Source organism: Notolepis coatsorum (assembly GCF_963971535.1).
Source record: "Notolepis coatsorum genome assembly, chromosome: 2".
Taxonomy (NCBI): domain Eukaryota; kingdom Metazoa; phylum Chordata; class Actinopteri; order Aulopiformes; family Paralepididae; genus Notolepis; species Notolepis coatsorum.
Genome location: NC_140166.1, coordinates 161,672,556 through 161,687,720, shown reverse-complemented (window position 1 = coordinate 161,687,720; position 15,165 = coordinate 161,672,556). Strand labels below are relative to the sequence as shown.

The window sequence follows — 15,165 nt, the reverse complement described above, 5'->3', positions numbered from 1 at the left end:
TTAAATAATACAACACGAAAGGGAGTTTGTGTTATAGTTAATAAAATCACATCTGTAGTCATCTTCAAATGGTCTTTGTTGACCACTCCCCCGATCCTTAGGCCGCGCCCCCTTTTTGTATCCTTTGAACCGTTTGTCATAGAGACTCGCGAGAGACCCTCTCCCCCGTTGGCCGGCGGTGCACAGGCGTCACCCACACTTTCACAATTTCCCCCGCGCGGAATTGTCTAGTTCATATTTATTATTGTTATATTGTAGAAATGTGTGTATTGAAATGTCTGTAAAGTCTCGATGACATTGAAAACGAGGGTGACCTCAATTGTATTTTTTCGGGGTATAAATAAAGGTTGACGACGAGGAAATGAGGAAAACCTCATTTGCCTTTTCAATAATAAATGAAGGTTTGAAATTAAATGAAATGGAAAGTGGTGTTGTCTACCTTGTGCTGCATTATCCAGCTGACGGCCTCGTTGAAGACCCTCTCGGTGGCGTCGTCGTAGCCCCCCGCGGAGGAGCTTCCCCGGGTGGTCCGGGTCCTCCGCAGGGACCCGCTGAGAGCCAGGTGGACCCCCTTCAACTGGTCCCTACACTCCTCCACACTGGGGGGGGGGGGGGGGAGGAGAGGAGGAGAGGAGAGGAGAGGATGAGAGGAGAGGAGAGGAAAGGAGAGGAGGAGACGAGGAACCAGAGGTCATTAAATACAATTATCATCATTTATAGAAGAGAGGGGGGAGACAGACAGGCAGATGCTGAGAGAGAGAGAGAGAGAGAGAGAGAGAGAGAGAGAGAGAGAGAGAGAGAGAGAGAGAGAGAGAGAGAGAGAGAGAGAGGGGGGGGGGGGGGGGGAGAGATTATTTATTTATGTCCATGAACATGTGCACCTATAAATGTTAAAACATTCAGATCAACTACTTCTTTTCATAACGTTAAGGCTTTTGTCGCTTGTTTATTTCAAATCTACTTGTCCTTGTTTTGGATTTGTATCGGTTTTATGAAAAAATTGTATACATGTAATGAGCTGTGGTTTGGAGCTCCTGTTCTATGTGCATGTCTTTGTACGTCTATTGTTTTGTCTTGTGTCATTGAATTGTTTATCATTTGTTCTAGTTAGTATTTTGTTTTTGTCTGGTTGATGCTTGACTTCTATGTTTTGTGTTTGAGGACCCCCTCAAAACAAGATCTTTATCTTTATCTTTATGCCTGAATAATATTCAGATGCCTGAATAAAAGATACCGCCACGGATATGAGAATTATACTCCAAGTTTACATGTTCCTCTATGTTGTGAGCTCCATGAATCCCATTGACCATCATTTCACACGCCAGCCATTTTGCTCTCATGTCATGCTCAGGTTGGGTTCCTTCCCACCCTGTTCCCACCTTGGAAAGGAACCCAACCTAAGCAACATAAGAGCAAAGTGGCCAATACATGGGCGTCAATCTAGAAACATATAAATGTTTAAATACGCTGTTTTTCTTAATTCCTCTAAGAAGGTTGATCCTCTTGGAGATACAAGGTTTTGGTGCAACAGCAACATAAATAACTTTTAAAGGGGACCTACTGTGAAAATGGCATTTTCCTGTGTTTTGCCTTGTTTTTAAAGAATGAGGGGTTGCCCCAACGCTGAGAACACACTGTAAAAATAAAAAACAGGATTTTGAATTTCTGAAGGACTGAAAATTGAAAAGGACTAAAATATGTTCCCTTTATGTAATGTGTATCCCTAGTTCTGTAGCTTGAGTTACTGTGTAGTCTTGTGTTATTATTTATTTATATTACTTTCTTATCTCTAAAGAAATATGTAATGTACTATTGAAATTGAAAATTATTCATGCGGAAAAAAAGATTACTTGAATCAAATTGAATGGAGTCGGCGTGTAAGAGAAAGAAAGCAAGAGAGAGAGAGAGAGAGAGAGAGAGAGAGAGAAGGGGAGAGAGGTAGAGAAAGAGAAGGGGAGAAATAGTGCGAGAGAGAGAGAGATGGAGAGAAAGAGAAAGGGGAGAAATAGAGTGAGAGAGAGAGGGAGAGAGAGGGAGAGAAAGAAAAATGGAGTAAGAGAGAGAGAGAGAGAGAGAGAGAGAGAGGGAGGGGGGAGAGAGAGAGCAAGAGAGAGGGCAGATAGAAGGATATGAGAGGATACACGTACCTCCTGACCACGTTGTCGTTGGGGTGACCCATCTGTCTGAGCTCCATAGCGCAGCCCTTCAGCTGTTCAATGGTCTCCTTGGCCATGGACATGTAGCGCTCGGTGTCGCCAGCGGCCCCGCCCTGCAACACACAGGCATCTCAGGAATGGTAAATGGTGCATTTATATAGCACCTTTTATCCAAAGCACTTTACAATTTGTTCCTCACATTTGACCCATTCACTCACACATTCACACACCGATGGCAGAGACGACCGTGCAAGGTGCCTATACCTGCTCATCGGGAGCAGTTAGTAGGGGTTAAGTGTCTTGCTCAAGGACACTTCGAGTGGGAGGAACGGGAATCGAACTGGGAACCTCCGGATTACCAGATGACTGCTCTACCTCCTGAGCCACTGTCGCCTCTGCTATGGTGCCATGGTGGCAGACTGTGTCTGCTTCTGAAATGAATCCTGGGGCTAAGAATTTACAGAGTGCCAGACTGATCTTCTCTCTGCCTTTTTCCATGTATGATCACAACAAGCCAACTCTCTCAGACCTGCACCGACACACCTTAGTGTTATACCCCCCACCCCGGGTTGAGATGATACTCAACACCACAATATTGTATATATTAATCATAAAGATAACCATCCTAATGCAGATGTCTTTACGCAATGATCTGTGAGGGAGATATTTCACATAAGGCCATAAGGTGAAGCCTGAGAAGTGGCTAGAAAACTATTCTCGTTCCCACCTCTGGGGACTACTCAATTTTCAACTGGGTGATAGGTCTATTGGTGTAGATTGAGTAATAAAAAGTTCTCCATTTAGAATCTACCAGCCACAGTTCAAATAGAACTTACTCCTGACTAACCTAGTGGCTTTGTAGTGTGTGGGTCTGGACGTGTGTACGTGAGATGTGGGTGAACTAATGATGTGCAGGTGTGTTCTATCAGTACTAATCAGCTACCTAATTGTCTCTACTCCTTCCGTGGCAATAATATCTCCCATCCTTCACATATCCATGAGAGGGGGGATGAGATCTGCCACACTATTTTGATCAAAAGTGTGTGGGTCTATTATTTTTCTCATTATACTATCCACTGAACTGCTTTATGTGTACAACCTCAATCTTTAGAAAATTGTACTAGCATCTTTAATATTGCAGGTTGGGAACCACAAGGTAACGTGTTTTTGATACAAATTTGCTGCATGCATCACGGATTGTGTGTTTATGGAGGGTTTATCGAATAATTTCCCCGACAGGACGTCATGCATCGGTGTGATGTTTCAAACAACATTTTCAAACATTCTAGTGGTTTTCACAGCGTGTGCAATGCTGTGTTGTTGGTGTAGAGAGAAGGGGATATGATTTAAATGTATGGTTAATAACACGTACGTTGTGGCCCGTTTCTCAGCTGTATCCAATCGCTTGCCTGTAGCAAGTAGCGTATATGCATATAACATTGTTTAGAAACCTATTTTGCGAACGTTAGAATGTGTTTTTTGTCCATTTTCATCGAGATGTAGGATGACATGCTAACGTCACATTACTGTTTACACAAATTTATTGTGGTCTGTAACTTGGCAACAAAGAGAGCTGCTATTGGTCGAGCGCAAGATACAGTACGTGACAGAACTCGCACCAATACGTCAAATAAAACTATGTGTGACCAAGTATCCGTTGGCGAGGAAAGATCTAGTCCCGACTTTAAAATTATGATTGCGCAAAAACGGGTAGATTCTAAATGGAGAACTTTTTATTCCTAAATCTACACCAATATATCTTTCACCCAGAGTGAAAATTGCATAGTCCGCCGAGGTGGGAACAGGATGAAACGATACAGCCTTCACCTTACGGCCTACATGTCTCTGTCACATTTACTGTTACAGTCTTGCTCCTTAAAGGAAAACTCCAACATTTTGGGAAATTAGCTTATTTGCCATCTACCTTGGAGTTAGACAAGAAGATGCATACCTTTTTTCTTCTCTGTGTATGCAGTAAGAGTAGGAAGAAGTGCACCGTTAGCCTAGCTTCCTACTCCTACTGCATGCACAGAGAAGAAAAAGGTATGCATCTTCTTGTCTAACTCCAGGGTTCCCAAAGTAGGAAGACGCGCACCGTTAGCCTAGCTTAGCGTCACTGGAAGTAGGTTCCTCCATTAGCCTAGTTCCCAACGTCTTCCTACTCCTACTGCATGCACAGAGAAGAAAAAGGTATGTATCTTCTTGTCTAACTCCAGGGTAGATGGCAAATAAGCAAATTTCCCAAAATGTTGGAGTTTTCCTTTAACAGTATCATTTGTATGTCGAATATCATCAGATATCATTCATTTCGTCAATAGAAGAAAGTAATTGTGATGTGATATCCTGATGAAGAGTGCAATGTTGAAATGTTGGCTTCATTCATAAATCAAGGCTGGGTTCGGATCTCTCAGCTGGGCAATTTCAAACAAGAAGATAAATAGAGCTGTACCGAATAGTTCGAAGCTTCGAAACTTCATTCATAACGTTGACATTCGAATTCTAAATCAACATTCAAATTTTTTGATGTGTCTATTCATTCTGTTTAAACCAATGGGGTTTTTCTTCACAGTTGCAGAAAAAGATTAGGCTACGCTACACTAATATTATAGTATTATACTATTATAGTATATGACTCGTCATAAAAATTTAAATAAAACATTTATCATAAATGATGTAGCCTATGACGTCACCATCACTTTCGTACCAACTGTGCCCTTATTGGATTATTTATGTTGACGAAACTGACAAGTTATATTCATTAAAGAAAGTTGATTTAAAAAATAAATTTAAGACTCATTTAATCAGATTAATCACTTTATTTTTAGTTTTTGTTTGAGGATTTTCCTTTTTTTTCTTTTTTCTTTTTTTTATGATTACATCATAAAATATGACGACAGACATTTGAAGCTTCATTCGAAAACTTCAATAGAAGCTTTGAATGTAAAAATATACGACACGATAACCTCGTTCCCAGTTTTATCTCCTCCGTGAGATAAAGCCTGGTAAAGAACTACTGCCGAAAGTGTCTATGGGGTAGAATTTCCGGTGTATGTACTTCCCCTGGAAGCTGCCTCCGAACGGACCAAACTTTTCCCGAATCCTGTCGGCAAACAAGCTAGAACGTCCCGGTCATGTAGTAAATTCTCAGGCAAAGCCGTTGCAGTGGCTTAAACGAGGAAATATTGTGCACTTCACACGTTTCTATAATTGTCGAAACCGGAAAGCCTGTAGCCTGTACTTCCTGTACTTCCGTTTATACACTTTAGGAGGCATATCTTTACCAGCCTAGTGGCACGATAAAGCACGACTTACAGTCTGCAGGGCGTGTCCGGCTCTCTTCAGGTACTCCTGGCACTGGCCCTGGAGGATGTAGGCCTTCTGGTGAATGGCGCTGAGTGGGGAGGGCCTGCAGAGAACGAGCAGCGTTACAGGAACGATCAGGTTCATCATTATCATCATTAACATCATCATCATTATTATTATTGTCATCCTCATTATCAACATTGTCCGATGTCCTTATAATTGTTGTCATCTTCCCGTGGTTAGCAGCTCAAATGGTAACATGGCCGTAGGGCTGGGAGGCTTACCGAATACGAAAGTATACCGTCATGGATCCATGCAAAGGTATGGGTTTTTTATAATACTGTCATCCATAATACATTGTAAAAATATATATATTTTTAAGTTCATCAAAAGAATTTCCTTGCAGCAATATTAAAAAGGTTAAAAATAATTATGAATTAAATAGCAATGTATTACAAGTTAAAGACGTAAATAAAAAATTATTTAAAAAAGGACTGTAATCGTCCAGCCCTGCATGGCAGCATCCAGAGTTCTGACCCCATGTTTACTAAAACGATCATCATCATTATTGGCTCCATTATATCAGGATCACCTGACCAATGGTTCTCAACATGGGGTCCGGGGATTCCAAAGGATCACAGAGGATCAGCATGAGAGAATAATCTGCATGAGAGAATAAACTGTATGAGAGAATAATCTGTATGAGAGAATAAACTGTATGAGCGAATAATCTGCATGAGAAAATAAACTGTATGAGAGAATAATCTGTATGAGAGAATAAACTGTATGAGAGAATAATCTGTATGAGAGAATAAACTGTATGAGAGAATAATCTGTATGAGAGAATAATCTGTATGAGAGAATAAACTGTATGAGAATAAACTGCATAAGAGAATAAACTGCATGAGAGAATAAACTGTATGAGAATAAACTGCATGAGAGAATAAACTGCATGCGATAATAATCTGTATGAGAGAATAAACTGTATGAGAGAATAAACTGTATGAGAATAAACTGCATGAGAATAAACTGCATGCGATAATAATCTGTATGAGAGAATAAACTGTATAAGAGAATACTCTGTATGAGAGAATAAACTGTATGAGAGAATAAACTGCATGAGAATAAACTGCATGCGATAATAATCTGTATGAGAGAATAAACTGTATAAGAGAATACTCTGTATGAGAGAATAAACTGTAAACAACTACTGTAAACTCGCCCTAGACGGGGAGCCCTGAGACACTAATGTGAATCAACTTGGTGGTCCTTTGAGAACCACTGATTTAGACCATTATCATTCTGTGTGTGTCAATTGCATTTATCGAGAGACAAATTGAGAAGAATATACCCAGGGGCGCGGACCCATCCTGTCCTAGAGGTGCAACCGGGCTCCAGCCAATACAAGCCATAATGTTCTGGACTTTAAGTCGTAAAGTGAAAGAGTTCCGGGGGTGGGAATCTTTGGAACCTTCTCGTCTATTTGTGATAAGGAGATGGAGCCCAGCCCCCTGGCAGACAGCTCTGGTGTAGCGCCAGATGAGTCACAATTGACGATGAAGTTGAACTAGGGCTGACCTCGACTAGTCGACTAATCGATCGAAAGGAGCCATAGTCGACTGCCAACCTCTTAGTCGAATGCAAAAAAATAAAAGTATAATAATATATACAGTATATATTAGGCTTGGGCGGTATGACGGTATTACGGTATACCAGGGTATTTAGAAATCCCGACGGTATTGAAAATCAATACCGTCAAAATCACAGATGCGTTTCAGTTTCTATTACACTGAAACAGAGTTTTGACAGGGACGGCATTGGTTGTAGTGCACACACAGCACGCGCCAGCAGAGGGCGAGACCAGTCCCCACTAGTGGAGCGAGCACACGCAGAGCTGGTTGTCTACACACAGGAGGACTCAATCGATAGGGGAAAACCCGCTTCAGTGGTGGAAATTAAATGAGACACGCTTACCGTTGCTGGTGCTGCGGGCTAACTGGCTACCGTTCTGAGAGCTAACGTTACTAGTACTAGGGTGCTGCGGGCTTCTGGCTAGCGTTCTGAGAGCTAACGATAGTAGCACTAGGATGCTGCAGGCTTCTGGCTACCGTTCTGAGAGATAACGTTAGTAGTACTAGGGTGCTGCGGGCTAACTGGCCATCGTTCCGTGATTTGTTTACTTGCAGGGTTCCCACGCTTGCCTTGAATTTTTTTTCCATACTACCTCCTGATTTTCCAGGTACCATATTAAGTGATGATCTATAGGCCCCTGAAGTTTTCCGCCCCCATCCGCGCCCCCCCTCCCCTCACACACACAACCCCCTAGGACACCTGACTACTTACTTGATTTAAAAGATGTACCAGTCAAGTCTACATTGTAAATGCTTAGAGATTATGTCTTATTGATAATATCAATGCATGAAATAATGCAACAAGCTGTAGATGAACAACAATTTATTGAACTGGAACACATGAGCACTGGGATTGATATATGTTCTCTCTTCCACTCCTCTCCTATCTCATTCTGTCCTCCTCTCCACACCTCCCCTCGTGTCCGCTCCTGTCTTCTTTTCCTACTCTTCTCAACTCCTCGTAATCATAATCGAAATTAATCGTTGTGAGGTTGCATCGTTTCACCCCTACTACTCTTACTCTGTAAAAGCGTTTGTAAAAGCTTTTGTAAATCAAACTGGTTATCGTTATGAGAGCTAACCAGGGGCGGATTTAGGATTATAGGAGATCCGGGGCTTAGCCCAGATAGGTGCCCGTCTTTTTATTTTTTTTTATTTTTTTTTTCTAATTTTTTCTTTTTTTTTGCAGGCAAGCGGCAGATTTTTTTTGAATTTAATTAACCTGTACGTGCAATTTCCTGCAATATAGAGCCTTCAATCTTGACCAATAAAGCTGCTCTTTTCACTATAAAACTCAGTTAACCATAACGTAGTTATGGTTAGATTTATATATTGGGGGGGGGGTATATCATATTTTTCATATGATCAAAAAGTGGTGGAGCAAGAGCATACCTTTGCTCCCCCAAGTTCAATAGTGGGAGAGCAGAGATGCTCCGAATGCTCTTATGGCCAGGCGTCTATGATTCACTGATACAAAGTAAAATAGTGCAGTGCAATAAAATAGTTAGTAAAATAGAATAAAATAATGCAATAGTGCATTGCAATAAAATAGTTATCATCGTATTTTTTCGGGAGGCCGGTAAGGAGTGCATTACAGTAGTCGAGTTGGCTTGAAATAAAGGCATGGATCTGGTTTTCAGCGTCCTTTTGATTTATAAATGCTATGTTTCTAAGGTGGAAGAATTAAGTTTTTGTCAACTTGTTGATTGTGATTTAAAGCTTAGGTCTGAGTCTACCATGACACCAAGACTTAACTCACTCAAATACAGTTAGCAGCTGGATAGACCACAGATGGAAATTAGCTTCTGCTAAATCTGGTGCAAACATATTTTCATGTAACAATGATGAATTGTCAGAAAAAAGAAAAAAAAATATTTTTTTTTAAATAGATTCGGGGCTTTTCAGAAAACATTCGGGGCTTGAGCCCAAGTAGCCACCCCCTAGCCCCGCCCCTGGAGCTAACGTTGGCTAGCTACTGTACCTGGTGCTGGCTAACTGGCTCGTTATGAGAGCTAACGTTGGCTAGCTACTGTACCTGGCACTGGCTAACTGGCTCGTTATGAGAGCTAACGTTGGCTAGCTACTGTACCTGGAGCTGGCTAACTGCCTCGTTATGAGAGCTAACGTTGGTAGCTACTGTACCTGGCGCTGGCTAACTGGCTCGTTATGAGAGCTAACGTTGGCTAGCTACTGTACCTGGCGCTGGCTAACTGGCTCGTTATGAGAGCTAACGTTGGCTAGCTACTGTACCTGGCGCTGGCTAACTGGCTCGTTATGAGAGCTAACGTTGGCTAGCTAGTTAGCAAGATTGCACTGCTTACTAACTAACGTTGATAAACCCAGGTTTACCACACAGTTAAAACACAGCTACTTACATTTGAGGATAAACTTGCATAAGAAGTTTCACTCAAGTTTCACTGTAGATGCCAAGGCTCCATTGGCTCACCAAGCTGCCTGCATCAAATTCCAACATCCAATATACCATATAGGATGCCAAGAGCATGCTCTACAACATGGGATCATCCATTTCTATCTACAGTAAAAGCTGTTCACGTGTAAAGGGTTTTTATAAACTCATGTTAATTCTGTGCTCAATAGTTACATTTTATTACACATCATCCAATAAAATTTTCCAGGACAACTGTTTCTATTTCCATGTAATTGGTCACTTTTGCTCAGTTTCCATGCCTTTCCATACCTGGAAAATGAATGAATCCCATGTTTTCCATGTTTTCCAGGTCCGTGGGAACCCTGACTTGGTAACACGGGTTGCCCCCCCCCCCCCCGCTGATGAAAATGAAAGTCATACCGTCATATACCGTATACCGGGGTATTATGTCAGCAAGGTATGATGGTATGAAAAAAATTATACCGCCCAAGCCTAGTATATATATCTCTTTTTTTTCTATCATTCTTTCCTAAAGCAAAGATGCCTAAAAGCGGGGCTAACGCTAATGTATAGCCAGCGAGGCTAACTGCCTAAGAAAATGGGCACAGAGACACTGAAAGAGGATTTCACACACTAGACATATCAAGATGTATCCATCAGTGGACCAATTGTATGCTTTCGCAGAGGACAAGAAGCCTTCAGTCGACTCCTTCAGACATTAAGCACCCCCCACAGCCCAAATGTAATGATACAAAAATATATATATATATATATATATTAGTGCTGTCAGGCGATTAAAAAAATGTATCTAATTAATTACAGGATTTGTAATTAATTTATCTAATTAATCACATTTTAATCGCATAACCATTTTATGCGTGATATTCTATATTCTATAATCATATTTCAAATTGCATGTGTCCGGATGGCAGAATTCAGTACTGTATCTACAAAACCTTCTGTTTAATCATCTTCCATTTATTAATTTGCTTAGATTTTTCAGGTCTGATCCATTTTAGCATGGTGTTATTCACAGTCAAAGATAAACAAAATGTAATTGATATTCTCATTTGGTTCATTACAATTTACTCAAACCTAGTAACAGACACAGTATTTCTGACACTGGTAATACATTCCCTGAGATCCATAGATGTCCCTAGAATCAGATACCAAGAACATGCAAATGGCCCATATTAAAAAAAAGTCTGTAAATGTGTATTCTACGTTCTTATGGAATGAATGAGATACAAATAAATAAAAAATGTAATTAAATTAAAAAAATACTATTTTTTTTTATTCATTTTGAGTTAATTTTCATAACGCGATAATTTGCTGTGTAATTAATTAATCTAATTAACGCGATAAACTGACAGCCCTAATATATATATTCTACCAGTCGACTATCGGCAAACTTTGGCCAATCAAAGTAGACTATACAAATCCTTAGTCGGGGACAGGCCTACGATAAACCAAAGAGAGGCGACAGCTTTCTCTTCACTATTTAGCACGGAGATTAAGATTGTTTAATTGGATAACGACCCCGCGTCCCACAAGCGCTGCCAGGCAGAGGAGGTGATGGCACACCTCCAGCTGGAGGGCCTCAGGTTCACCCTGAAGGGTTCTACTGAAAGGTTTTATGAGGTCTGGCAGCCTTTAATTTCTTATTTCGAGCATGATTTCCCACTAGCCTCGAGGCATAGGTGGGGGCTCATGCGGGCATATTTCATACCTCTCTGTTTTCTTTTTCTTTTTTCATAACTCCCTGCCCCCCCCCCCCCCCCTTTCCCATGAGTGGCTGTGTGAGTGTATGTCTTGACGGTGGGTATGATGATTACTATCATACTGTGTGTGTCAACAAACTCAGAGGTATGACGGTTTTGGTTTCACTATCTTTGCAAACTCTCAATCTTTCCTTTACATCACATGGGGATATTATTCACCGAAATGGAATCCATTAGGCCTTGTTTATTGGCAATCAATTAAAATAGCCTATTGTCGTATAGTTGAGGGTATATTATACACTCATACATGTATGCAGAATACTTCTCCAGTTATCTATATAGTGTAATCGCCAATCAGCCTCATTATTCCCATTAACCCTTTCACTGCCACACTACAGAAGGTTAACCCTTTACTATCACACTACCGATGGGTAACCTGAAAGGTTAACCTGAAAGTGAAAGGGTTAACCATGCTGTTGTGTGGCAGTGAAAGGGGTTAACCTTCTGTGTATTGTCGCAGTGAAAGGGTTAACCATTTTGGTAGTGCGGTGGTGGAAGGATGCTGTATGGTACCACACGACCATTTACACGACAGTATTATATATATATATATATATATTATAGCAGAAAGTTCTCTCATACCCTTTCTGAGCTGCCATGACGACTGACTTTCTGTATGTGGGCGATAGTTTTGGCAAGGTTTGAAAATTGACACACAGGTTTCTGGAATGGTGGATGATGCGCGTTAAGCTGCTGTGGGGCAGACGGAACTTCACAGTTCACTGTGAGCAGTAAATCAAGCAGTGTATTTCTGCCCCGGGGAGTAATACAGGAATCTGAAGCGCCAGTGCTGAGGAGAAGCTGTTTCATCAACATAACGCTGTGACTCTTTGTATGAAGGCTTCATAATGTAGCCTCTATAATGCAATGGAAGGGTTATTGATTAATAAGAGTTAATAGTGCAACCATTAAGCTTCACGGTTATACTAAATGGTTATAAAACACTTTGTAATGTAGCTATTACATACTATTGTGACTTGGAGGGTAGAGTGATGTGGCTGATAATGACATAATCACAGGTTTTCACTTAGAGCACTGCTGCTCTTATAATAATACTAATAATAATAATAAGCACCTTTCATACAGAAACTGCAGCTCAAAGTGCTTCACAGCAGAAAGACAGGCATAAAATAAGCACATAAAATGCAGACATATAAAATCACAGTTTTTCACATTAGGATCTAACATCTTTATATGAGCAACATTATGGGAAATGCACTTACCGTCTTCTGCAGAGTCAAGACAAGAAGATAGGTACCAATTTCCTCTCTGTGCTGTTCAGTAGAAAGATATCCGGCTGCAAGCTAGCCTAGCTTAGCACAAATTAATGGAAGCGGATACGGACCATTAGCATACCTTAAAGTGTTTGGCCAACAGATAGGCTAGTGGTCCATATCTGCTTCCATTAATTTGTGCTAGGATAACTTTCTACTGAATGCACAGAGAGGAATTGGTATCTATATCTTCTTGTCTGACTCTGGAGAAGACATTTCCTTTATTTAATGCTTTAATCAACGCACTGTTGGGGTTTTGTTTGTTGGCCAGTGTGGATTATTTATATGAATGGATTTATATGAATGGATCTGCTAACTTACTTGGCGTTAGAAATTGCAACCACTTTGTAACACGGCTTTATTATTATTAATATTATTATTAGTAACAGTATTATTATTATTATTAATAATAATAATATTTATCAAATCACAATTTCAATCAAATAAAATAAACTGCAACCTTCAACTCGTGTAATTGTATTTCTGTTCTGTATAAAGTTAAAACATGAAGTGCTGAAACATTATTATGTAAGATCGATGACGTGCATCGACACTCAAGCCCATCAGTTTTCTACCAGGCTACTGTACAATAGCAGCCCTGTGTGCAGCCGCCAGCCGGGTTGGGACAGCCTGCTGCAAGGTATATAGACTGACTCTTGTTATTAATATTTAATAGGGCCCATGCCATAATATCTCTTCCCGCGGTGGGAAAGCAACAGGTGTTACAGACAAAAACACCACAACATGGTTACCTCATGGTACCAAAGCACCTCAAAGGCGCTAAAAACAAAATTACAAACATCTCAAAACAAACTGGTCAGACTACTGCTTGACCTTACTCCTAGAACCCACCTCACCCCTGCCCACTTCGACAACCTAGGATGGCTTAGAGTAGACGACAGAGTACAACAACTTGCAATGGGCCTGGTCTACAAGATACACTACACGACCAAGGTACCCATGTACATGTCAAAATACTTCCCAAAGGTCAGTGAATACCACGATCACAACACCAGAGGGAGCTCCACAAATCATGTCAAACCCAGATTCGGCTCAAATAAGGGACTAAACACGTTTCGCAATTATGCCACATCAATGTGGAACGCCCTACCCAAAGCTGTAAAGGAATGTGGATCACTACCCACTTTCAAAACCTCTCTCAAGGGACACCTACGGGAGACTGCAATTCAACACTGGCCCCTGTAAATATCCTAACCCAATCATTCCAACCCCCTCCAATGTACAGTCATTTACCTAGTATGGTTTTGTCAATAGTTCAATGTACAATTGTGTTTGTTTGTACAGTGTCTCCTCCCCCCCCCCCTCAATGTACAGTGTTACTTGTTTATACAGTATGCCCCCCGCCCCCCCCCCCCCCCCCCCAACCACCTCCAATGTAAATTACCCAGTATGGTTGTCAATATCCCAATGTACCCAACCCCCCCCACCCAACCTCCAATGTACAGTTTCTACGTCAAATGTATATACTCCCTTTTCTTGACTCCTTCTGTATCACAAACAGTACTGTATTTGCAAATCTGGTATGTCATAAATGTATAGATGTAGCAGTACTGACTATCTGTATGTCATGTATGTCATATATGTCTATATGAATTGAAAATGGGGGACCCTGATGGAAACAAGACAAACGTCTTTCTCAGGTCTGCATCCCCTTAACAATTGTATGTATTGAGCCGTACTGTATTGTACCCATTCTGCAATCTGTTAAATAAAGTTTTCATTCATTCATTCATTCATTCATTCATTCAACAAACACAGCTCTAACGTGAACCAAATAAAAAAATGCGCAACAATAAAGCCAGGTCCTACCCTGCTCCGCCTCCCAGGGAGCTCTTGGAGAAGGTGTAGTTGTATCCGTCCATGTAGCCTGGCTCCGGGGGCCCGTATCCGTTACCGCCGCCCTGCGCGAACTCGCTCATGGAGGTGTTGTATTGGAAAGTTCCTCCTCCGGTGTTCAGGTCGGTCCTGGAGCCGCCTTTGCGACTGCTGCCCTGCATACTCATCTTCTCCGGTTAAAAATATAGTGAAAGCAGTTGTTGTGTGAAAAACAAAAACAAAAAACCTATGAGGACATTTTAGAAAGTCCAGGCGGTGCGGTGCGGATGGAAGGTGCGACGCTGTTTGAGAGGTGACCGTGACACCACACCTGCCTGCTGCCCCGAGCTTCCCGACGTCCCTCCCCCAGTCCCCTGCTGCAGACAGACTGGTGAGACACAAAGAGGACAGTAGCACTTTGGGAAGTTTCCTGACCCCGCCCCTCTCTCTCAAACCTGCTCTGCAGATGGGTTCTGCCGCTACTGCACCTCCCCTTCCAACTCAGCTGGAGGCGTGCGTGCGTGCGCGTGTGTCAAGTCAAGTCAAGTCAAGAGTTTTATTTGTCACGGGCATACAAGTATACAATGAAATGCGGGTGGTCTTGCCCGCAACGATGTGCAATACAGTGGTACAACATAATAGAATCCAATAAAAACAACATTGTGCAATAAACAGGTAACAGGTAACATGGTGTGACATCTCGGTATCTGTACATAGTTATTTACAGAGCATATAGGACATGCTAGGTAGCTTTGGTAGTGCAATACACTGTTACTGTTGTTATACTAATTTAAA

General features: G+C 41.4%; 1 protein-coding gene across 1 annotated transcript in view; it reads right to left on the bottom strand.

Annotated features, from left to right (window-relative positions):
* The window catches only part of dspb (desmoplakin b), a 112,834-nt gene extending 98,172 nt beyond the window's left edge, over nt 1–14,662 (bottom strand). The window contains exons 1-4 of the mRNA XM_084308370.1: nt 14,365–14,662; nt 5,469–5,562; nt 2,148–2,269; nt 440–599 (exon numbers count right to left, since the gene is read on the bottom strand). Of these exons, the coding sequence (XP_084164496.1) occupies nt 440–599; nt 2,148–2,269; nt 5,469–5,562; nt 14,365–14,558 (570 nt within the window). The 5' untranslated portion in view covers nt 14,559–14,662. The remainder of the gene's footprint in view (nt 1–439; nt 600–2,147; nt 2,270–5,468; nt 5,563–14,364) is intronic.
* Nucleotides 14,663–15,165: the final 503 nt, after the last annotated feature.